This window comes from Bacillus rossius, chromosome 11 (assembly GCF_032445375.1).
Source record: "Bacillus rossius redtenbacheri isolate Brsri chromosome 11, Brsri_v3, whole genome shotgun sequence".
In the NCBI taxonomy this organism is placed as follows: Eukaryota; Metazoa; Arthropoda; class Insecta; order Phasmatodea; family Bacillidae; genus Bacillus; species Bacillus rossius.
In genome coordinates this window covers 52838044-52864053 of record NC_086338.1, presented here as the reverse complement: position 1 = coordinate 52864053, position 26010 = coordinate 52838044, and the positions used below count along the sequence as shown (strand labels likewise).

Genomic DNA, 26010 nt, shown 5'->3' with positions numbered 1-26010 from the left:
TGCTTTCTTTTTAAATCTAGAATGTAACAGCCTCACTAATCAGAAGATGCTTCAAAATTGTAAAAACATTATTAATAAAGTTGTAACTAACCAATCAAAATAGAGAAAAAAATTAATAAAAAAATACATTCATCTTTTTGTAAAATCTAACCAAAATTAATAATTAAGATTCAAGCACAACTATAATACCTTAATGCCTGCACATAGTAGAAGAAACAGTAATATACATTAATTATGAAACCTTATTAAAAACTTCAGCTACATTACAAAACACATTCTCAGTGTTATCAGTAGCAGGGGGCAGGAATTATTCTATGTTACAAAGTAAAATCTGTGAATTTTAACTAAAAATGATATTGGCTGCAGGAAATAATCATTGAATTCCTTTTGACCTAAAATATGCCATGTTAAAAAAAATTACATAAATGGCGTAAGATTCTCAATACAGTCAACACTTACGGAATTGTGGGAATTGAGGAATCAACTTTGAAATTCCAAGTAAAAATGATTGTAGTTTGACACAAAATTCTTTAAATAATACAAAATTAGCAATATCCTTAAATTTCCATGGGTGAAGCCACTATTTATAAGCTCATCTACAAGTGTATGTGTTAATATGTTCGGGCATTACGCATGTTTTTTTTGTTAGTAAGTCTTGCTAAACTGTAACACAGATTATTGTTACATTAAATTCCACATCCAAGGGGGTGAAAAAGAAATAAATACAATTTCAAAATAAATATGTGTCTAAAGAACTACCAAGGCCGTCTTTCCATTATTCTAACTGATTTGATATAATTTTAAAATATACCTTTGAATCTAATGAAGCAAGATGTTTAGAATTAATCACATACTTCACCATCCTAAAATTTGCATGATTAAAGCTGGCGATTAACCAGTTAACAATAATAGACAACTTTGAACGAGCTCGAAATTTGTACAAAAAATTACTAAATTCACAAAAAATAAAAGCAGTAAAAATTGGGAAAACATTATTTCTTCAGTTAAAAATGTATGTTACCAACATAAAAACATGACTCACAATATCTTTGTTCATCAAATTATTTAACAAGTTTCAAATACACCAATGACATATTTCTTTTTTTGATAGGTCAAACACAGATGAGTAACTACATATGATGTACACACAGTTTCTACAATTATGATTTTTGGACTATTGTTTAAAAAATGGAAAATATGTTAATGGTTAAGTACATATTAATAACCCCGGCAATTGATAGGAGAAATAAATTTGAAAAGTGTTCTCAAATGGTGAGAAAAAAAATTATTCAGCAAGAATCACATTTTACTTATAATTTGGAATTTAAAAAATCTTTAGAACTATTATGTAGTTTTTAATGACAATACCTGTTTTAACAAATTAAGAATCCGAGAATACGTAGTTACTAGAAAATGAAATATCGAGAAATGAAAACTGCAGGATGGCAAATAATGGTTCACATAATAGTTCAGCCCAAGGAAACACAGCTTATTTATTAAAAAAATATTTCTATAAAAATGTATAGTTCAAAAAAAAAAGATCAAACAAACAGTAATAGTAATCTGTAAGCACTTATAATGGTTCCATCATATAGCTTGAGAGTTTTTTAACAAGCAGTTAACTCTTGACGTGTCAATGCCACATTAGTTAACCTTCTCAAAATATGACTTCGAACCCTTTGGGTCAGGCTTGATCGTTGGAGAATCTGGCTTCCAATTGGCAGGGCAAACTGTAAAACAAAAAAATACACATCTATATATGTATATACATAATATAAATGGCCAATTTCATGAAAATACTGTAACAGAAAAGTCAGTCACCACTATTAGAGATTCAACCTCTAAAGCTAATACCCAGTGTCCATGTTTGAGAGGGATTCAAACACAATATCTATAATTTTTTTAAGTTTTTAACTAGAGATTGATAGAGTCTCGAAAACTTCAACAGAGTCGAGCTAGTAGCTGAAGCTCAACTCCACTCGAAAGTTGAGTCGTACTTAACAGGACAACACTCAACTAATACATATTTGACGCATGCAATGAACGTAAAATCACATACCATTATTTTGCAAACATAGCACAGCGTAATCTCATATTTACAGTTTCACAGTTTTCTTAAATTACAGTTGATTTTACATAGTTTAAGCAATTAAACTACCTTGGAAACCTGTTTACGTTTCGAAACAATAGAAAACACTCCATTTTTAAATGGCCTGCTATTTCATAGGTTTGTAACAAATCAAACTATGAAAATAAAATATTTTAATGTCTGGAATTTATTTATTTTTGGCTATATTTTTATACACACTACATACACTAATGTGACAAAAAAAAAATGTTAAAACGTTGGAAAAGTTTCTGCTGAATGTTACTGGCACTGCTGCAATTACATAATGAATCTTTAAAATTAGCAAATTCCTGCACATGTGCATTGTATATGTAAATACTCCACTGTAACAATACATGTAAAATTTCCCCGATTTAAAGCAACCTTGTTCTAATTTATCCTCTGCAAAGATAGGCCAGCTGTGTGATTATTACAGTGAAATCTCATTACAACATACCTTAAACAACCCATAATTTTAGTTCTAAATAATGAAAGACCTTTATAATGAACTCTTACATTATCTTGTTGGGACTTGAGAAAATATATACTTTAAACTTTAAAGTGAAAATCCTTTCTAGTGAGGTACCTTAAAATGAGGTTTCAGCATACACAGTATGTAATTTAAACAACCCACAATTTTAGTACTTAATGATGAAAGACCTTTATAATGAACTCTTACTTTATCTTGTTGGGCCTTGAGAAAAAAATATACTTTAAACTTTGAAGTGAAAATCCTTTCTAGTGAGATATGTACTTCAAAATGAGGGTTTCAGTGTACACAGTGAATTCTACTTAATCCTACATTTTTTTTCCCAACTCCCAGGTCCATGTAGTGTCCTTGGGCACGTGACAACATTGCAGTCTGACTGCAAACCCCTGTTGCCAGACACCTGGATGATCGACGCACGTGCGGGGAAACCAAACCAACTACAGAGTCCCGCGCACGTACACCACAATCCGGCAGCGAGGTGATTATTACAGTGAAATCTCATTACAACATAACTTAAACAACCCACAATTTTAGTACTTAATAATGAAGAAATCTTACTAAATATGAAACATCTTGTTGAGACTTCAAAATATATACTTAAAACTTTAAAGTGAAAATCCTTTATAGTGAAGTACTTTAAAATGAGGTTTCAGCATACACAGTATGTAATTTAAACAACCCACAATTTTGGTACTTTATAATGAAGAACTCTTACTAAATGTGAAACATTTTGTCGGGACTTCAAAATAAATACTTTAAACTTTAAAGTGAAAATCCTTTCTAGTGAGATGCTTCAAAATGAGGTTTCAGCCTACACAGTATGTAATTTAAACAACACACAATTTTAGTACTTAATAATGAAGAACTCTTACTAAATGTGAAACATCTTGTTGGGACTTCAAAATATATACAGTAGAATCCCGTTATAGCGAGCACGGTAATAGCGAGAACTCGGCTATAACGAGGTCTTTTTGAGGAATTTACGGCGTGATCGTGTGAAGCGCGCCTTGGTTATTTGTCTGCTTTATCTCCACCCGTCTCGCTCGCCACTAGACGTCTTGCCGTTGACACCTGTCAAATTCTTCAGCCTTGCAGTCGCCACCTAAGTGCGTGGTTTTAAAAATAGAATCCCGTCCTTTCTTTCTTTTATCAAACTTCGGTTAGTTATCTGTGCCTGCGACTTCACTGTCACAGCATCACTGGCTGGCTTCAAGGCCAAGGTATGCTCAACTGGAATAAACCAAGCCTTTGAACATACATATACTTGTACGCATTTCTTATTATTTATAAAATAGACAAAATCTTTTTTTCCCCGCCATTAAACATAAAACAATGCGCACTTTTTTTTAAAAATATAAATGCTCTTAATTATTTTGTTGGGAAATTTATATTAACGAATAATAACATTGTTTATAACTATGTTAGGCCAAAAACGTCAGAGCTGTCTTTATACTTGTTGCTAATTGATCGCGTTAATAATACACAAATATTTATAAACTTGTTTGGAATTATTTCAGTCGTGACACGTTTACAAACACGTCACGTTATTTATTTTACTATCTGACAAATAGTAGGTACTACCGTATTTATTTCCGATTCGCTAGGACAGTTTTAACTTTTGTTTCGGTCAGTTGTTGGGGTAGCTGTCCAGGAAAGGGGTGGTGATGGTTCGAGTTTAATTCCGAATTTATTTTCTAAAAACGTTTACAGGTTTTTTTAAATGAAAAAAGTATTGTTTTCCAGCGACTATTTCGTTTGAGGCGTACGTGCGTTGCCGCACTCCTGCTTTTTTGTAAGGAATTAAATCGTCGCGCTACACTAGCGCCACCTGTTAGCTACCTCCCGAACCAACATGGCCGCCAGCAGACAGCCCGCGTCGACGATAGATAGCAGGACAATTCTGCGTCGGCCGCGGGCTGAGATGCTATACTTACGTGGCGTGGTAGGGTTTTCTGGTTATTTTGATGCAATCGGTGATCGCATCCGTACTTGTGAGGTATCGTTTTAAAGAGAATTCACACATCAGCTCACAGAAATTAAGATTTCATTAATATAACCTGTTATTTTCCAATTATACAGGTTTAAACACAATTTTTATGCTATTTTCGGTTAATTTTTAATTTTTGGGGGCCAAAATCTGGCCAATTCAGTTATAGCGAGGATACGGTTATAGCAAGGATCAAACCCGGAACCGTGACACCTCGCTATAACGGGACTCTAGTGTACTTTAAACTTTAAAGTGTAAATATTTTATAGTGAGGTACTTTAAAATGAGGTTTCAGTGTACACAGTACGTAATCCCACATTTTTTTCCCGAACTCCCAGGTCGCGTGTAGTGTCTGTGGGCGCGTGACGATATCACAGACCGACTGCGAGACGCCTGGATGATCGACGCACGCGCGGGGAAACCAAACCAGCTGCAGGGGCCCGCGCGCGCACGCCATGTGCCGGCAGCGCGGTGCTCACCTTCGCCGTGCTGGTCGACGAACTGGAACGCCTTGACCAGCCTCAGGGTCTCATCCACGCTGCGCCCCACAGGCAGGTCGTTCACCGTGATCTGGCGCAGGATACCCTGGAGCAGGTACTTCTCTTGTGTTTCCAAATCAAAAAAAAAGACCAAAATAAAACTGCACATATATGCATATACACATATGCATGATCACATACATACGCATATTCACATATTAATTTCCATTTATATAAACTATAAAGATTAACATCAGCCTTAACTGTTGCTAAGCATTTTGCAAATAAATTTTTTTTTAAAAAAAACCATTCGACCTCAGGAAACTAGTAAGAGTGAACGTCACAAGCAATAATAATACAAATCTTAACTTGTATCGTTTATCATCAGCAAAATTGCTAAGCATGTTACAAAAAAAAATAAAAAACATTCAACCTCAGGAAACTAGTAAGAGTGAATGTCACAAGCAATAATACAAATCTAACTTGTAGGTACCATTCATCATCAGCTAAATTGCTCAGCATGTTACAAAAAAATTTTTAAAAAAACATTCAACCTCAGGAAACTAGTAAGAGAGAACGTCACAAGCAATAATACAAATCTAACTTGTATCATTTATCATCAGCAAAATTGCTAAGCATGTTACAAAAAAAAATAAAAAACATTCAACCTCAGGAAACTAGTAAGAGAGAACGTCACAAGCAATAATACAAATCTAACTTGTATCATTTATCATCAGCAAAATTGCTAAGCATGTTACAAAAAAAAATAAAAAACATTCAACCTCAGGAAACTAGTAAGAGAGAACGTCACAAGCAATAATACCAATCTAACTTGTATCATTTATCATCAGCAAAATTGCTAAGCATGTTACAAAAAAAATTAAAAAACATTGAACCTCAGGAAACTGGTAAGAGTAAACGTCACAAGCAATAATACCAATCTGACTTGTATCATTTATCATCAGCAAAATTGCTAAGCATGTTACAAAAAAAATTAAAAAACATTCAACCTCAGGAAACTGGTAAGAGAGAACGTCACAAGCAATAATACCAATCTAACTTGTATCATTTATCATCAACAAAATTGCTAAGCATGTTACAAAAAAAAATTTAAAAAAACATTCAACTTCAGGAAACTAGTAAGAGTGAACTTCACAAGAAATAATACCAATCTGACTTGTATTATTTATCATCAGCAAAATTGCTAAGCATGTTACAAAAAAAAATTTTAAAAAAAACATTCAACCTCAGGAAACTAGTAAGAGGGAACGTCACAAGCAATAATACCAATCTGACTTCCATTATTTATCATCAGCCAAATTATTACCTAGTATTCATTACCCTACCACTAAAAATAAAACTGATAAAAATAATAAATTCTGACTAACTGTGGGCTGACACGAACAAAATACTGCTATGTGAATGAATGGGTCTTAGCAGCTCATCAACATTGGGGTCATTGAAGATGAGTCAAGAGATATAAATGGAGGATTGATCGAATTAATGGGAACACCCCGAGAAAAGCTACTGCCTCACTACAAAGTCGGTCATATTTCCCACTTGTGTAAACTGACATGACCCCACCTCAAAGAGACGAGTGAGCAGATTATTCTACCGCTGCGTCCAAAATGCGAATATATGAACATGTGAACTAGGAATGTGCCTTTATATAAAGATCTTGCTTGATATTCTATAATTTTGCTATTGGTCCAAGTCAAGCCTTGCTGTAGGTCTATTCCTCACCAGCTATCACCAGTAACCTCTATAACAGAAGACATTTTGTGCTATTACAGGACTGCCACTGGTTTATAAATCAAATCCTGCACTCGAACACTAAAAAATACTCGAAAATCCTGGAAACTCAAAGTAGAACTCCTGTAAAAAAAACTCTTACAGAAACAAACTGAAATCCTTGCAATCTGAATAAAATAATCATACACCAAATTTGTTGACCAGGCAGCTTACCAAAAATGTACTCACCTTTGTTACTATGAATATGTTACAAAAATATCCCAATTAGAATATACAAGACATTTTTATGATTTTAATTTTAAAAACAAACAGTTGAAATAAAAAAATCTATCGACTTAGCAAATCAATTTAAGCTCTTTTTAAAATTTGACTCTGCCATGAAATTTGCCATTTTATTTATTTGAAGCTTCAGTTGTCATACAAAGCTTCGCATCTGATGTGAAGCTTTGCACTTGTTGGAAAGCTTGAAAACATTGGGAACCTAACATTTGCTCATGAAAATATTTTATTTTATTTTTGTCGTGTATGTTTATCTTGAATGAAATTGGTGACTTACAAATCAAAAACCTGGCACTCACTCCGTTTGCTTTTACGAATGCCCAATTGGTTGACCACTTCATCAGTTCAAATATCTCAAAAATTAAACAATTTTTTTATTAAATTTCAACCCTGTATTTTATAAAATAAGTGTAACACAGTTTAGCGGAGAACAACATTTGCAAATTGGTTGACTCTGTGAATACTTTAAACATACAATTTGATATTCACTTTACAACAAAAAATTAGTATTCAGACAGGCCTACCCAACCTTTTTAAGGATAACTTGATGTAAGCTTTTGGACATATGCCATTGCTAAGCACATGTATGTCTGTAGAAGAAAAACTACAAAAATCCCAAAAGATAAAAACAAAAACACAAATTAAGCAAAAAATTGCTATTTTCTTTTGAGATTTTTTGTAGTTTTCTTCTACAGACATACATGTGCTTAGCAATGGCGTATGTCCAAAAGCTTACATCAAGTCGTGCACTCCCATTGCACAAATCTTTCAAAGATAATATTTTTTTTAAGGATAGTTGCGATGTTCAAGTATTGGTTAGATATTCAACTCAAAATTTTTATAGGTTGTTTGAATCGGTACGGTCCTTATCCGAAGGTAAACCTGGCAGAGTGTGTAATTCCCTCCCCCGAGCCGTGACGGGGGGAAAGCCGGCGATGCGGCTCAGCCGACCTTGTCGTCGATGATGAAGAGTCCTCGCAGGGCGATGCCCGCATCGTCCAGCAGCACGTCGTAGTCCCGCGACACGGTCTTCTTGAAGTCCGACAGCAGGGGGTAGTTCAGGCCCCCCAGACCCCCGGCCTGCGGTCACACGCCCCCTCGCAGACACGGCTCGCTCCGGACACGTAGACACAACACTTTATGGTTTTCAAAACAGGAGATTTTAGTCGTATTTGTTGTATTTGTTTTTATGAAACCTGTTTATTAAATAATATAGCATACTACTGAACAAATATGACACTTAAATGTTCCATGATACTAATTTCTACAAAACAAGTGTCATTTTTACTGAAACCTGATGCACTTGTTTCAATATAATGATTTGTAATAAGCATGTACAACTATTCGGAATTAAAATAAATCTGTTACGTATTTTTGTGTTCGAAAAATGTACAAACATAATAAATTAAAATTTATCAGTTAGTAAATCTCATAATAATAATAATAATAGTAACTACTTGAACTTAAGATACAATTTTGTATTCCTAAATTCTATTTTCAGCACTTTTAAATTCCAAAAAAATTCTTGATTGTAACAAATGACAATTTTTCCATGGTGCAAAACTAGACAGAGAAATTTGACTCTGTAGGCATGTGTGCATACAAACTGTTCAGCAATAATTATGTAGTCAAACTTTACTTTTACCCATTTTACAGTTTCTTTTATGAAATCATTGTAACTAGTGTACTTAAATCCATTTAGCAACCTTTATCTTCAGTTTGTGTATGCACTATCTATGACAAAGCTAAAAGAGTTGAAGGTAGATTAATTTTTTTGTATTTGTTTTTGAAGTGTTTTCACTTAAAAAATTAAGTATGCTAGCCTTAGTAAACATCACAAAAAGAACTATTGTACTTCGTAAATTTCCGCAATCAAACAAAACTCAGAAACGGAGAGAAGTTCTAATGGATAGGGACCAATTTATATGTTGAATTTTGATAAAACTGAAACTAACCAATGCTTCTTAGTGCTACTACATCAAAATTCAAGTTAATGTAAAATGTTACACAGAAATTTAAGTTAATTCAATTTATTCACATTATAAAACCTTTTCTCCATAATATAAATCAATAAATGTCCTTTCCTTGTAGATTGTACCAATAATAATTGCAACTTAAATCATCTTGTATATGTGTGACATAATAGTAAAAGTAAATACTTACAACTGTTTACCAGTAATCGCTAGGGACCGGAAAAATTCGCGGTTTCGACGGCCTTCAGGATAGACTGCACATTCCCCTGTACACTCGGGCAAACAACGCAAGTTCAGTGGCTGCTGACTTTGTAGTCGTCTCATCTGGTCTGTCTGTGATTCGATCCTTCTTTGGTTGAGGGTTTATAATTGGTTGAGATTCGTCCAGATGAACAGTAAAGCCAATAGCCAAATCATCAAAGAGGTATGTGTATTTGAATTTTAGTCTATCGCCGAATGAATCCGCGAATTTTTCCGGTCTCTAGTAATTGCTTATTGTTCTGAGTCAATACCACACAAGCAAGTATAAAAATTAATTTAATTAAGAAAGAGAGTGATTGTAAAATTGTCATTATATACCTTTTTTTTTTAGTAAAACCATAATGCATTAGGTAACATTTTAGTTTTTTTAAGTTGAATTTTACAGTTTTAAAAAGACACTGATATAAAAACAATTTGCAAATTCCACAGTCCCCGGGTGGCCAACTGCCCCGCCCCACGCACCTTGCGCGGAGTGTTGATCCACGCCAGGTGGCTGAAGTGAGAGTCCGTCGACACCCCCACCACCTCCGTGTTCGCGTCCTGGAAGTCCTGGATCCTGTCGCTGAACGCTATGATCTCCGTGGGACAGACGAACGTGCTGGAAGCACACATCACCAGCACAGACCCTGAAGGGCACTCGTCGCGACACTTGCGACTACTGGAAGGTGAACATTATCATTATTGTTTGAGTTGGGTTTATCACTACAAACCTATTGTGAAATAACAACTTTTAAAATCTTAATTTTTTTTTAAGACAACATTTTTTTTTTTGTCTTCTTACAAGAACATTAAAAATTTATTTTTATAGACTCTTTTTATTTCCTCAAACAATTACATAGACTGAAAGCACCACAATTTTTAAACCTAAAGAAACAAAATCAATGTGTAGTTTGCACCATAACACTTGACATTATAAAATTTTAATATTCATAGTATTTTAGTCACTGTGATCTTGTAATGTCTAAACGTAAAAATAAAATTCAGAGGCAAGTTAAAACACGCAGCCATCGCTGACTGTCCACTTACAAGTCGAGGGGGTAGAAGAACAAGACGAGGTATTTGCCCTTGAAGTCCGACAGCTGGATCTCCTTGAAATCCTGGTTGACGACGGCAGTTCCGCGGAAGTCTGGCGCCGGATGTTGGACTCTCGCGGCGAACAGCTGGCTCCCTGTGGGCAAGCAAGACCGCAGTCACACTCGCTACACGACACAAAACCAATTGGAGACAGGGTCACTCCCAAACCAAAAGTAGGTACGTTTTACTCAAAATTAGATGTGTCAAAATAATATTCAGAGCTGAAACAGCTATAAGGAGTAATACTAAATGACAAATCAATATAAATAAGCCTACATAATTCAGGTAACTTCCTGGTAAGGCACATGATGTTTACAAGCATACGAGCAGTGGGAAAACACTCGTTAGTATATCACATACTGTACCTCTTCGATGGAATATTATGTACGACGACTTCTTGTACATCTCTGTACTACTTACTGGGTATAAGTGTTTTTCATAAATAAAATGTGTAATACACCCATTTTTAACCTTTAACACTTTATGTTGAAATTATGGTGAAGTTAAGGTGATAACACGTTTTCTTACACTTAAACCACATTTTCTGCTATTGCATCATACATTGAAATTTTATAAAAATATGCATAATAGAAACCAGTTGCTCACACATTCACACACAGATTCAAGCAGTAGGTAGGCTTGTAAGTTATCATGGTAAGTAGACGTTCCACAGATATTTTTTCAACCTGTGTTTTAAATTAGCTATGTTTTTTTTTAATTGCCTTGTCACAAGGTCTAGTTCATTCCAGAGCCTGCTACTCGTGGCTGCAAATGATCATGACAAACATTTGGATGAAAGTACTGTAATTTTCAGCATAGCGTTTTGTGTGGATTGTATGACATGGCTATGGTAACTATATAGGTAGTTAACACTGGCGGACATAATGAGGTGATCCTGGGTACAAGGCTTGGTAAGCAAGGATAAATGTGTGCATATCAATTCTTTTGAGTGAGTTTGAACCATTTTTGCTGGTGCATGTGTATGTAATTCTCTGTAAATTTGCAATCAGGCATCTTACAGAAATCTTGGGGCAGGTTATAAATGGAGCATTAACACCCAAAGCTCTGCCATATTATTTGGCGGCCCTGTCAGGCAACCATCAGAGCCCTACAAAGGAGAACTAATCTGCAGAAAGATATACTAACCGATGCTTAAGGCTCTAGCTGCTGAAGAAGAATTTACTGCGACTTGTAGCTTCTGCAAAAAAAAGGAATTAAGAATTAGGTAACAATTAAATATGATTTTCCATTTGAAAATTTGATTTTGAGCACTGCTGATGTTCCATGAAAAACCAGTTAGTTTTTTTTTTCTTTTATTTTAATTGGAACTCTGAGCTATTCCTGGAGCACAAGTCCAGCCAGCACGGAGATCAAATCATTCCAGCCGCAATTTATGTTACGTATTTATATTATTATAAGGAATAAAACGTTGCCGGAAAATGTGTTCCATAATATAACCAAACAAACTGTCCACACCGCTCACGACGAGAAGTAACGTGGCCTGATTGCAACCGATATTGTGCCCCACAGCAGCAAGACTCAAATTCAAATCGTATTGTTGACATTACATAGCAAAGAACGAGCCTTTTCAGGTTACTTAACCACAAAACACCATGCACCATCACATACCGGCTATACTTTTTTTTTTTTTAATCTAGTAAGAGTTACACCTAAGTATACTTACAATCAACATTGGTACAGCTCTTCGTGCAAGACCCGAAATTAACCCGGCCATTGTTTTTAAAACTTATATTGGAATATGAAGTAAAATTAGGATGACAAGCCTTTACGACAAAAAAATCAAAACATTACAACTCATAGAGGTAACAATTTAACTATGAAATTGCTAAAAAAATGATCACACATTTGTCATGTGACTTTGCTAGAATTAAATAATCGAATTGTCTCTAACATGTAACAACAGTTGGCTTTTTAAATATTAAATGATTTTTAAAACGTGCCCTTACACTAAAAATCTAAAACTTTTATATTTATTGAGAATAACCCTGGTTTGATGTTTTGTTGTAATATATATAAAGCGTATATTAATTTTAAATATATTTTTAGATTAACCAAAGTCAATTATTAAAAATATATTATTATTTCTAAAATAAGTTAAAAATTTTCTGCTCATTTTCAACTGATATATCGCTCCACGATATATTAGAATATTCTCGTGGTTTCGGAAGTTTTCTCTGGATAATTTTTCATTGGTTGTGTTGTTACCAAACAGCCAATGAGAGGCTGTTGTCTGCTAGTTTGTTTTGAAAGTCGAGGAAATGTTCCGGCAAGTTCCAGTTTCTTTGAGCTAACCTAGAAAATCGTATATAAGTGACGCTGGAATGTATTTTCCTACACTATTCGCGGAGAGGTCGTGAAGGAACGAAGAGATAAAGAAGTAAACTGTCAAGATGATTGGATCTAAGTTGGTGCCAGTTGTGAATATACTTAGCAAAGCCTTGCGGCCGGCTAATGTCGGTGCTTGCCGCAGCGTGTGGGGATATCCGGCCGTGGGCTCTCTGGTTCGGGACGTGGAGCGACAGCTGGATAAGTTGGAGCGTGATTTCTTCCGCTTCAGCCCGCTTCGCAGACTGACTCCTCGCCAGATACAAGTCCAAGGAGTCGACGCCCCGGCCAGCGAATTCCGCATCAACCTCGACGTCAGTGGCTACAACCCGGAGGAAATTTCCGTGTCCCTGAAGGACAGGCATCTCTCCATCGAAGCTAAGATGGAGCGCAGTTCCGAGGATGGCAGCAAGTTCTTTCAGGCTGTCAAGCGTGAGTTCACTCTGCCTGACAATATTGAAACGGACTCTTTGAAATCTTACGTCAATCACGATGGCATTCTAACGATTGAGGCGCCTCTGAAACAGGAAAAACCTAAGGAGTTGCCTATCTCAAAAAATTAATGTCATAGTAGTACTTTTTTGTATCTTTATTCAGGTATGCTTTTCATAATAAAGACTGATTAGGTGTATAATTGACAAGTTTGTATACAATGTCCTATATACTAGTACTATTTGCAGGTTTAGTGTTCCTGTAGCCTCAAATTTAAGATAATGCATAACCTCATTTTTGCAATTGAGTTTCTATTTGTAAGTCATGTAGACGATATAACATGGTGAAGTAGTGGATAAACTTGTTTATATTTGTTAGTATGTCTTAGCAGAACCAAGAGTTCTAGAAAATAATGAGCCGATGCACCTGTCAAGTTATATAGCTGCTAACGGTTGAGGAGTTACTAGCATTGGTTATCTGAAAGTTTTAAGTTTTGCCCTTTTCTTTTTATGCTTGAACATTCATCATAGATTGTTTGGTTAGCATGATTATGAAACTGCAATTAGTGTGCACAATGGGCCAGTTGACATTAGACTGGGGTTCTGGCAGAATTAGAATTGACAAATGTCTGGCAAATTGGCCGATCATTCATTCAGTTGCCATCTCTTGACACTGTGAACAATCTATTCATTTTCCTAAGGCCTTTATATTGGGAACAAATGTAATGTTTAACCGAATGGTCCTTTTGCAGATTTAAACTAAATTAAAATAACCAATTCCTAGGCCTTTTTTTTTTTTTTTTTTTTTTCCCCCCTTCACATATTTTGTATTAGGTAATTAATTTTACTAGATGACTTATTCTAGTAAAGTTAGTTGCTCAGTTGGTTATTTGAAAATTAGTATCAGGTAATGAATTAATTGTGGCCACCCCTGAAGATGCAGACTTGAGCTGAGAGGCTAAAGGGTGGTATTCCTACGGCATGGCTTGTTAAAACATTTTTGAAGTTATGTTCTCAAAATACTTTTATACAACATAAAACGTTACTATGTTATCCCTGCAAACTGTTTCTGAAGTCGTACTGCTTTCTGTGAAATTGCTGCTGGCAGATTAATTCACAATACCTAAGCATTGATGCGGCCACCACATTTTTATTTCCCGTGTGGGGTTTGTACATTTATGGTTTGGAGAACTTGTTAAATTGTGAAAATGGGTTGTTGATAGGTTAACTACATTCACTACTTAAAACGATGTGGATAGTTTGTTGGGTTGGTATAACTACATAAAAATTGCTGTCGAATCGTGAACGGTTGGTTAGGTTAGGGTAGCTACAGCTTAATTGTGTAATTCCTAAGTAACGGTCATAAATATTTTACAGTATGTTTAATGTAGCCGACCTCGCATTCTCCAAATCGTAATGCACGCATAGACCCACACGAGGAAAGGTAAAAATGTGGTAGCTGTTTATTGTAATGTTAAGTTATAAATGGTGATTTTGTCAGAAATCAATAAAAATCCCTACAATGTTTTCACTGTAAATACAGGCACTTTTTTACTGCCTGTAAAAAGTATTTTGATCATTATTCATGGCTTTCGGAAAAGCCGTGCCGTAAGAATAAGGGATGAAAAGGTTTTAATAAAGGAATGGGGCCCAAGCATCACATTATTGCCAGGTGTTGTGCTGTTGCATGCTTTGGGCCTGTGATGCTGTTCTTTAAAGTCTCATTGTGGCTGCTGTGCACATCTTGAAAGCCAGCACACTCGTTGAGGCTCGACAGCTTGGTAGACAATTATCTCGCTGTTTGCGGATCACAAAGGCTGGCAGAATGTGCTTAGCAGTTGCAACAGTGAAACACTGGAGGACTGTGGGTGATAGTCAGACAAGTTTGCAAATGAGCAAGTCTTATATGTTCAAGAACGGCCAAATACACATTCACTCTTTACTTCGTCGGAAGTGGTGGTATGTAATTCTTAAGTTACATCAGCACACGTTGGCATGTTAGTCATTCTTAAGTTCTACAAATTTGTAACCTGTGTTTTTTATTTTACCATTATCTTTGTTAAAACTTTATATGATCTAGACCAATTTTTTGCCAATTTATAAAATTCTGTAACTTCGTGTTAATTTTGAGTAGTTTGCAAAGAGTTTATTCAGATGTGTGCAAGGGAGACTGACAATGTCGAATATATCTTGATGTTAAGTGCAAAGTATAGAAAAAATTGAATTAATGAAAATTAAATTTGTTTATTTTTTGTGAAGCAGTGAAGTTTAGTTTAGAATATGTCGGTATGAAATTATTGCAGCAAAGGGAGTGTTTGCATTATTGTGAATTCTTAATTTTTTTGTCATATGCTCAATTAGTTGTGTACACCATTAAACTGTCAATTGTGGTTGTAGAGGCTGCAGGATAGCTTGAAGTTACTATGTTGTGCATTGATTGTATTTTGTGAATTTTTTTTCTTTTTCAATAAATTTTTTGCAACATTTTAATTTTATTGTCTTTTTGCCCCTTAACCTTTATTCACAATTGTGGTGATAACTTTGTGGAGCTAAAGTTTGGTTAAAGTAATGAAATTCAGAAAAATAATAATAATGAATGAATGAACTTTTTTTTTTTTTTTTGCTAAGGAATTTATTTGATTTAATCTGTTGTGATTGCAAGAGAATTCTGCTCATTTAGGGTTTCTATTAGCTTTCCTTTATAGAGTGATAACTATGTTGGCAATGTAAAGAAAGATAAAGAAATATTATAACAATGTTACCATTGGGTACAAGCTGGAAAAAAATTTAATCCATTTTCAGTTACAATTTTTATTAAAGTAAGATTAAAATTTGATGTTGGTGATCTTTACATTGTAATTGAAAATGGGATTAATAATACATGAATTGAAGGCAAACAACATAACTTAAGTTGGCATTAGTGGAAAGAATTGTTGAATTTTTCGTTTGTGAAATATAAACATAAATTAAGACCCCATTATTTTAAGGAAATACTGCATAACATTTGGTCAGCGACGGGCAAAAATATACTAAATTTTAAAGATTGAGACGGTGCACAATAGTTTGGATGCATGTTACATGGGCCTAAATTGCATTCCAGTTAGTTTAAACAGTACTTAATTTATTAGCATGGTCTGGTCAAAACCATTAAGATACTATTATGTTGGTACACGTGTGAGCGATGGAACAAATTAAGCATGAAGTTACTTCTTGCTGGCCAAATGCATTTGGAGGTAGAATGAAAATAAAATGTCATGGAAATACACTAATGTACACTCTCCTATTAAGTGGCTCCATTGAAAATTTGGCAAGGCCATAGAGATAAAACTGTGTGACCATGACTGTGAATGTTGCATTAATTCATTCGGTTACCTATGGATTCTATTCACGATAGACTTGTAATTCATGATAAACCCAGGCATTTAAAATCGCAACTTGACCAAGGATCCTCTGGTGGCCAAGAACCCTGGAGTTTTGCCCCCTCCCTTTGTCGCTCCCTCTTGGATGGCCCTGACTTTAAGGCTTGTTTGCTTCCTGACCTATCTGCTTCTGCAACTAGTGGTGGGAGTTGTGTGCAATTTTGCCCCCATGACGAGCAGCGATCAGAGACATGGTAATGGTAGGGCCAAGTTGCTGTGGCTTGAATCGCTTTTAATGACATCGTAAACCCAAAGGAAGGGCATCAAATGTAGAGGGATCAAAATGGAAGATACGTTAAAATGAGAAATTTTAGAAAAAATAAATTGTGCATACTTATGTATGCAACTGGAAGAACCAAGATTTTTTTTGTTACGTAAAATTTTTTGACTGAATTTTTGAACATCTAGTGGCAAATGTTTCAAAATAAATAGTGGGGCATCTGTAGAAATTGTCCTAAATTTTAAAAAAATTGTTTTAAAATATGATAATGCAACATAGTTGGGTAAAGCTGTTTGAAATTCTTTAAATGGATCAACTAAAATTCACGTCCCTCAGAATTGTCTACATATATTTAATGTCTCCCAGCCATAAGGACTTCTGGGCCGTGTTACCACTGTTAAGTGTACTCCAGGGGCTTCCGAGACCCTCCTCTAGTAAAATCAGGGAAACTAGACTTAATATCTACATACTACATATTAGTTCCAGAATAAGTTGTTAAAAGTTGCACACCTCTCTTTGATTAGTATTTAATATAAAAATTGCCCAAAATACTTCAGAATTATTTTTAGCCATTGCATCTTTTAAACTTCAGGGGATGGGGGGGGGGGATGTATAATAATTTTATCTCCAAAATAAGTTAAAATTAATGACTAATAGAAACATTTCATGTTGCAAGCACATTTCTATGTATTTATGCATATAATAAGTATATCTTGAGTACTTATATGTACAATTGTGGGTGTTATTAATTTCATTACCAAGTTGCAAATAGTTTTTCATTAAGTATAGAGTTTCAACTTTTTATTATATTTTCTTGATAACATTAAACTGAAGGTTCTGTACACCAGTGGCACTCAACGTTTTGCTGCGGATGATTCGTAACTAGAAAGAATGCGAAAAGTGGCGTATGGAAATAATCGGTGCTGGATCCACTACCTGGTCCTGCCCTCTTACCTCCCGACCCTCCTGGGGGGAGGGGGTGGGTGCTCAGACCGGGGTCGCTGCCAAGTTCGTGGGCAGCTGTCCGTGCCTGCAGCGGCCGAGCCCGGGCCGGTGCTATTCATAGCAGTGCGTCTTCGTCGCCACGCTTGCCCCTGCACTCGCTGTAGGCTCCCACTGCTGCAGCCCATCTGCCGGGTCGCGAGTGATCGAAGTTCCGTGCACTGACAACTAGGATGTCCACGAGTCACGAAAATATAACTAAAAATTTATGACTTTGGTGACGAAAATCCCGAAAAAGACACAAAATAAACGTAAATGATGCTGGAGGACCGGGACTAATTAATTGTCTTTTGCTAACTTACATTTTTTTTTTATGCCCCATGATAGTTTATATTCACACGTACAATAATCTATAAATAGTTAAGAGACTTGTTTACTTAAATCATTACTAAGTTATCTCTAAAAAGTTTTTTTTTCTACCATAAAAATTGTCCTATCTGTGCATAGTAGAATTATTTTGAATCATGTTTAATCTTTTTTTTTTATTGTCCATATAAAAATCAATCTGTCTCAAATAGTTGTAAGGAAATTTCACTAAATGTCCTGGAAAAGCGGACTGTGAGACTGAAAGTCCTGTATTTTTATTCTATTTTTTTTTTGTTAAGTTTTTTAAATGAAATGTAATCATCAAAATCTAATTATGGTATTATTTATATAATATCATCAAAATCTAATTATGGTTTTATTTATATAATACAGTGCAGCACAGATATATAATATTGGCTACTACAGGCCCTTTTTGGATTCTTTTTAGTTACAAATCATCTGCAGCAAATGTTAATGAGTGCCACTGGATTACCGAAACTTCAGTGAAATGACATCAAGTATAATTAATAGTTGAAACTCCACTTATTGAAAAACTATTTATAATGAAGTTAAAATTAATAACACCCTCAATTGTACATCAGGTAATAAAGGTATACTTACTTCATGCATAATTATTTAGAAATGTGTCTGTAATATGAAATGTTTTGGCTATTAAATCATACATTTTAGTTTATTTTGTTGGTGATACAATCAAGATATATGGGTATGTGTAACTTAAATGTTAACTGAGGATGACTTAACTCTACAAGTTAGCCTAATACTTTTGGTTAGCTTTTTCATCATTATTGTGAAAATAGTGCTCATTACAGTAACTAAAACTATCAAGGATCAGAAACAAAAACACAATGATGCCACCAATGATTCTCTACAAATTAAGTTTGACAAATATGAATAAAACATTGAGATGAAAGGTGTTTATAAATACTCTGTAAGATCACCAACACAGCACACACTATTTTGCTTACTTATTACAAGCAATACTTTCTGAGAATGATGGTTTAAAGATATTTAACTGTTGCATGTAAAAACTAAGCCATTTATAAAATTGTTTCAAATTAAAAATTATTCTGACTATTACCAAACAGTTTTTTCATCTATAAATAATCTAAGTTATCTGTTGGTAGGTAAGTGTTGACTGAATCTTGGTACACGAGGTGGTGTGAATATGACAGCACACATGTGGGAGTCAAAGATCAATGAACTATATAGTTCATGGATTGACTGGCTGTCCGCCATGTATCGGCAAATTGGCTAAAACAAACGTAAAAAAAATGTAGCACAATCAAGAAAGATTAAGTTTGTGAAGTCCAAAGCAGTGTCAGAATTTACAATTTTGAGGCTCTAAATTGACGATATGACCAAGTTAAGCCTTGTAAATTGAATATAATATTATAATTGACAACAGAGCACTTAAACTTTGCCATTATTTATTTATAACAGTACTAATAAACAAAGACGCATCAAAATAGCCATCCCTGTAGTTGTAAACATTGTCAAATGTAGAGTTGTAACGAATCTAAAAGGTTGGCTAACCTTGACGTTAGTGCACAGGCTAGCATTGGTCCTTATCCACGCAACCAATCTTCACAAACTTCTTACACCAATTCTGTGACAGGTGGTTTAAAATGAACAGTTTCCAAAAAATTCTGTTGAACTGTGGCCATGGACTACATATTGTTCCCATCATACGTACTGCATATGCATCTGCATCTTGATGAACATGAAGACTAGGCTTCAACTGATTCAGCACAGGAAATAGCACACACTCAGATAGTGGCACAGGCATTTTTGCAATAGCACTCGCTCCTATCGTGCACAGCAGATGCACAGAACGGTACAGGATCAAGTTCGGCAACATCTGTACAGCTGTGAGCTGTACGTAGCCTGTCAGGATCAGAGTACCTACCACCGACTTGCCTTCGTTTCATTCGGGATTCGTTGAACTTCGTATGTAGCATACAGTTTTAATGTTTGCTTGTGCAGTAATGTGGGCGCCACCATGCGTCAGTCCCTACTGTGCTTGCAAACAAATTGCCTCGGTAACGACAGGAACCATAGGTATCGGAGATGTAACAAAGATACTTGCTGCAATTTTCAAATTAATATTTTTCTTGTCTTGAATGGCTTAAGTATCTTTGTTATATCACTTGTTTCCTTTATGTTGTGCTTTTAACCTGCATGTTTTTTTTTCTTAGCTTAAAAAAAAATCTTGAAAGATACACAAAGGTGAATATTCTTGGGTGTAAGAAAGGATTTGTGCTTCATAGACTTCCTGTAATTTGATTTAATGCAATTTTTTTGGACATACGCCATTGCAGTTTTGTATGTCCGAACAAATGCATTAAATCAAGATTCCACATTGCATTTTTAAAGAACATTTCTTGTTATTTATATCGTGAATCAGATGTAACCTAGCCTCAAATAATTTTCAAGTGGCTATCTTAAAAAAAAAATTTGGTTTATCTTTCGCTCTGTTTCAAACAATACTTCGAAAGAAGAGAAACATTTTTCATTGCATCCTTTTCCGGACATTGTCTGAATTCTGCTTGCACAAACATCAGATGGATTTATACACTGGATCATTCGTAAATTATTGTACAAATTCAAGGAATAGTATCCAAACTATGGCCTGCGGGCACCACCCTTCCGCCCCACCACAGTATTACAGTATGTTGGTATGATGAGCTTGGCCCTTAGGACTTACTGGGGAATCGCCCTGATATAAGCAATTAAATTTCAGCTTTACCAAAATTAGCAAGTGAACCCTTTACGAGATATGTGTGTGTACATGATCCCACACCTGTCAGCTGGCCTCTTGCATACTTACTTCCTGTACTGCTTCAGAACTCTGGTGTCAAGATTTTCTGGTTAAAACATTTCATCCCAATAAACTTGTGTTACCATCCTGTACATAACAAATATGTGTGGTACTAATATTTCAAGCATTTCATTTTAACTTATAAATAAAAGTAATGAATTAACTTGCTAATCACATTTTAAAACGAAACACTTTCCGTCAAACAAACATTACACTGTGTTACTTAAATACTGGGAGGGAATGCGGGTTCTTGCAAAGTAATCAACACATCTTAAAATTGAGTCTAACTCTCAAGACATTTTATTCTGTTAACATGTAATACATAATTATATTTTTCATAAACGTATATATAGCAATAATAACAAGAACTGTAAAAGAAAACCAATGTTTGCCAAGGCCACATTCAAGCCAATTAATTCCAGTTACAGAGATACAAAAAGCGTCCACGACACAAAAAGGCAAAAATATCAAGTTTACGTTCTTTGCAGCAACTTCAGTGCAAATTAAAGTACTACGCTTAACAGCTAAAGTGTATATAGTAAATCACAATTCAGCAAGCCACATTTCATCAAGCATTTCTGCTTCACCCTAACGTAAAAATACCTTCGATGTGCCTTTAGTCCGGAAGTGAAGCATTTACAGACTACTACATTTACAAACCATACAGCGTGAAACATCTGACATGAGTATTTGTAACTGCATTTTACACCACCACAAACACTACAGCAAAGGCAATCCTTTTCACCAGTTACAGAGTTACACGAGGAGTGTCTAGAGTCTGCCTAGCTTAGCATGCAGATTGACACTAAATGTGTGAAATGTGAATCATCTAAGTTGATTTAGGGGGTAAATGTTCAGTGAAGTTATTGCAAAGTTTTCACAGGACCCTGGTGACATCAATGCAAGTGGCAAACCTCAAGCAAACCAATTTTTTTTCTTTCTTTTATCTTTCCAATATTGTCTTTTACCCCAAATATTGAATCCAAACCTACATGTTTTGTGTGCAGTGCAAGGTTATCTGGGGGAGAAGACAAACTCCTTATTTTGTTAGTGCTGCCTTTGTTATAAAGTAATAAATATGGAAACCCGGCTTGGCAGGCGCGTTCGGTGTTTCAACGTGGCGGTCTTCTTTGAAGTGACGAATTTGAAAACCCTGCCACCGCGACAGCCCGGATGACCAGCCACGAGTGCACGTCATTGGCTGCGAATGACGCAAGCACACACTGCGAACACTTGAAACAACCTTGCGTTCTCATTTGGCGTCCAGGAGGGTTTTTAGAAAATATCGGCTTGCAAATAAATTTGGCCTGGTGTTGTTTAACTATCCAATCATCTCTACGGAAAAGTGAAGAAGAGGTCACTGAATTTTTTTTTTCCCTTGCGACGCTCTCGAGTAATGTTTGAGGTCCAGGCTGTCGCCGAGTGGACCGTGCGCGCGCGCGCGTGCGTGTGCGTGCGCGGTTAGTGCTGTGCGATGGGGATCATCTTCTCGCCCTCTATCGCTGGCAGGGGCGCCTCCACCGTCAGCACGCCGTCCTTGGACAGGGACGACTTGATGGTCTCCGGGTTGGTGCCCTTGGGCAGCATGAACTCCCGGTTGTACTCCCGGTACACGGACTTGCTCTCCGTCTTCTCCTCGTGTTTCGCGTGCACCTGCAACCACGGACACGAGCCATCGCGTCCTGTCCACTGCTGCCAACCCTCGCGGCACCCATACAGTGTCGGGCTATGACTGTCAACAGTGGCGTAGCCAGGATTTGTGTATGGGGGGTGTTAAGAAGCATGCCCCCCCATCCCCCCCCCCATATTAAAGCAAGGAAAATTTGGATTTTAAGGTGTAAAATAGTGCTATTTTAGCAATTTTCGGTTCTTAAATTTAAATATTGTAATGGTAAAAATGTTATTAATTTTAATATGAAATTTGTTTGAGTGATGTATAAGAAATTAATTAAAGATTTGTTGCTGGGGGGGGGGGGGGGTTTATGAACCCCTAACCCCCCCCCCCCTCCCTGGCTACACCCCTGACTGTCAAGTCCGGTAATCCACACTGAAAAAAACTTGGAGTTCAAGCCCACATAATACTACAGATGCCAAGTAATTACAAAAGATCTTGAGTTTGTGTACTTTTCTTACACAAGGAGGTTTCTGAAGAGTATCAAAATGATACTATTTGTGAACCTTACAAGTTCCTTAATGCCAGATTCTGCATTAAGTGCAGCTCTCAATGCAAACACAAATATGTAGCAGTATACTTATTGTCATTCATAGTTACATGTTCCTATGGAAGTTCACATTAAAAAATCACCACAATATATTTAATATATACAGAATATACACACAAGATATTTAAAAAAAAAAAAAATTCTGAAAGCTTGGAATTTGTACATAAATTCACAAATTAGTAGAATGTATGAACAGAACAAATTAAATAGTACAAGCTGGCAGCTATGCCCCTTGGATAATGACTGAATGGTGTTGACGAGGTACTGGCTTGATTCCCTGATGTCCAATACACAGCACAAAACCAAGAACCAGGCACAAGGAGATTTCCCACGAGTGAAAAGTTCCCAGATTCGGCCGGAAATCGAACCCGGGATCGTTATCTCACCAGTCACATGCCTTGATGGGACTAAATGATGAGGAGTTCCACAAATAAATTATGTTTCTTCACATGCTACCACTAGAATAGGAGTTGTGTGAGAAATAACAAATTTAACTAACGTACGTGAATTAAAAGGCAGTTTTAGCGAAAGAAGAACATTTTTACCTCCAATTCCATTTTAAAGCTGCATAGAAAATGTCTTATTGCTTGATCATTTTACTAATGATTTTGTAATTAACAACAAAGAGACTGATTTGTGTATTAACATATACATCTTTTCAGGATATAAAAAAGAAAAATATATATTTTTATTTAAAATGTTGCCAGGCCTCAGTAACAATGAATCATCCAACAGTCGGTGAAAATACAGACAGAGACACTGACAAACTTTGATACATTTCCATAAAATGCTTTGATTTCATTAACTCCCGATCATAGAGAGCTATTAAATTAAAAGTTTATTTTCATCTCTACCGTATAACTGTAATATAAAAAACCATGTTCACGTCCTATCTCTAAAGAAAATGTTAAGAATTAACAAAGATACCTACAAATGAAATTCTGTACGAAAAAATCAAGACAGAATAAAAATTTATTCAATGCTTTCCACAGCAGGTTTCATTCTCATTCTGCCAAATCGAGGACATCCAAGGACATTGAGATTGTCTTGATTGTTAAATCCCTGCCAATTACAAGTGCTTCTCTGCACTAACTTTTGGCACAGTTGTGTCCCCGTGTGCATTTTTCAGGGACCACGTTGGTCCATCCTGGTGTCACGTTCTGGGCGGGACAAAATATTCAGTATACGCAACCTTTGGAAGCCGCCCAACACGTAACTCGCGATGGCTTCACACACAGTTGGCAACGAGTCTAGGTTAATATAAATAAACTGACGGTGCTGGGTGGTCCAACAAACCATACCCCGGCTCCGATCCAATCACCGATCGGCCAAAACAAATAAAAGATGTGCACATGTTTCACGAGAAAGGTCTTGCAACCAGTTCTCTCCCCCCCCCCCCCCCCCTCACCCCCGGGGAACAAAAAGCCAATCTTCGAGGTGCTAGATTGCGCTTGCAAAATAGTAACTATGAAACAAGAATGATAAACGTAATCCCCTGGGAATGGTTTTGGACTAAGGGGCCTCTGAAGTACGATTCAAACCACTCGGCTGGCTACCAGTCCGTGCTTGCACACTGGGGTTTTGGGATTGAATTTGTGACCTTTCTTCACCCCTGGGGGCAAGTATAAATGCCCCAAAAATATATTCAAGCCCTATATGTACAAAAAAATAAAATTATTATTAATCATTAAAATAAACAAATTATGTTTAAATTTTTCAATGCTATCCTCAATAAATATAGACAATATCTGTCTGTAGTTCAGTTGTGTACTTGAGCGATAAGTTGTTATGGTGTGTTAGAGTCACGCAGTCTTGTATAATGACAGGATTTAGATGTAACATGTAATCGTGGTTTGTAGTGCATACTAATAATGTGCTATAGGGCTTACCGAGTCATAACCGGATGTTATGTGTTATTAAAACAATATCTGACAAGTTTGATTCTTATTAAAACAGCTATTATATAATGTCTTTGTTTCAGAAAGAACTGTAAAAAAGATTTTGAAAATTTAAAAAAAAAGCTTAACAACTATGCTTGTATAATGAGTTCATGTTACTCTGATGTATCTGACAAAATTAATCTAACATTACAGCAAATCTTCCAGTGCGTGATCTGTCCAAAATACTATTGGAGTTGAGTGATTGACCAATCACGTCCGACTAGACATTCATTATCGACACAAATAGTCCGTAACAAATATATGTCTCTGATTCTATGGCCAGGCTGCAACTGTTAAGCTATAAATTCCAACAGCACAGTAATCAATTAGTCAGAGAGTAGTAATAGGAAACTCCTTCAAGATTTATCGGCTGGAAAGAGGTAATAACGAGCTCATTTATCTTCCAAATAGCTGGCACTCGAAAGATTGTGATATGTACTATGAAAACTTACAATTGATGAAAAGAATCAGACATCCTGCTTCAATCTGCAGAGACTCGATACATGAACACTATTTTAATAAGTACACTGTCCAACAAGTGATCAATAAAATGCAAACCCAGACACAAAGTGGTTTTTAAAATACAATGGTGGAATCAAAACATAAAAAAAGTTTGTTCCAAGAAATTTCATGATATTGGTTGTGCTCTGAATTTTAGAGGCATACTTACACTGAAGACAAAAACTTGTCAAAACTGAACTCTGAAGCTATCTTGATATCTCATTGGTCTCTTTAGAATTTAACATTTGAAGGCCATCAGCAAATAAGCTTCGCCATAAAACTGGGGTCACTGATTTTTCACGAAAAAAAATTCCAAGGCTAAGCATAATTTAATACATTGTAGTGATACCAGTATTACACAGTTACATGTAGTGCAGACATC

General features: G+C 35.8%; 3 protein-coding genes and 1 long non-coding RNA gene across 7 annotated transcripts in view; 2 read left to right on the top strand and 2 right to left on the bottom strand.

Annotated features, from left to right (window-relative positions):
- The window catches only part of LOC134536993 (uncharacterized), a 53311-nt gene extending 47522 nt beyond the window's left edge, over positions 1-5789 (top strand). Inside the window, exons 2-3 of the long non-coding RNA XR_010075903.1 lie at positions 2931-3075; positions 4923-5789. This is a non-coding gene — a long non-coding RNA (uncharacterized LOC134536993). The remainder of the gene's footprint in view (positions 1-2930; positions 3076-4922) is intronic.
- On the bottom strand, positions 1469-12365 carry LOC134536991 (peroxiredoxin-2-like). 2 transcript variants are annotated; one of them, XM_063377130.1, is made up of 7 exons: positions 12087-12365; positions 11549-11600; positions 10355-10496; positions 9791-9926; positions 8046-8174; positions 5064-5169; positions 1469-1730 (listed from the first exon to the last, which is right to left on the bottom strand). In XM_063377130.1, the coding sequence occupies exons 1-7, from the start codon at positions 12135-12137 to the stop codon at positions 1645-1647; spliced, it is 702 nt and encodes a 233-aa protein (XP_063233200.1). In that variant the 5' UTR covers positions 12138-12365; the 3' UTR covers positions 1469-1644. The 2 variants fall into 2 exon arrangements, with proteins under 2 accessions (XP_063233200.1, XP_063233201.1); XM_063377131.1 differs by lacking the exon at positions 1469-1730 and having other exon boundaries at positions 5064-5186; positions 12087-12292.
- A 300-nt stretch (positions 12366-12665) lies between these two features.
- On the top strand, positions 12666-13399 carry LOC134536992 (heat shock protein beta-1-like). The gene has a single exon (XM_063377132.1). The coding sequence runs from the start codon at positions 12814-12816 to the stop codon at positions 13309-13311; it is 498 nt and encodes a 165-aa protein (XP_063233202.1). The 5' UTR covers positions 12666-12813; the 3' UTR covers positions 13312-13399.
- A 7837-nt stretch (positions 13400-21236) lies between these two features.
- LOC134536990 (protein lethal(2)essential for life) overlaps positions 21237-26010 on the bottom strand; it is a 59350-nt gene continuing 54576 nt past the window's right edge. For all 3 annotated transcript variants that reach the window (XM_063377128.1, XM_063377129.1, XM_063377127.1), the window contains one exon: positions 21237-22618. In XM_063377128.1, the coding sequence (XP_063233198.1) occupies positions 22427-22618 (192 nt within the window). In that variant the 3' untranslated portion in view covers positions 21237-22426. The remainder of the gene's footprint in view (positions 22619-26010) is intronic.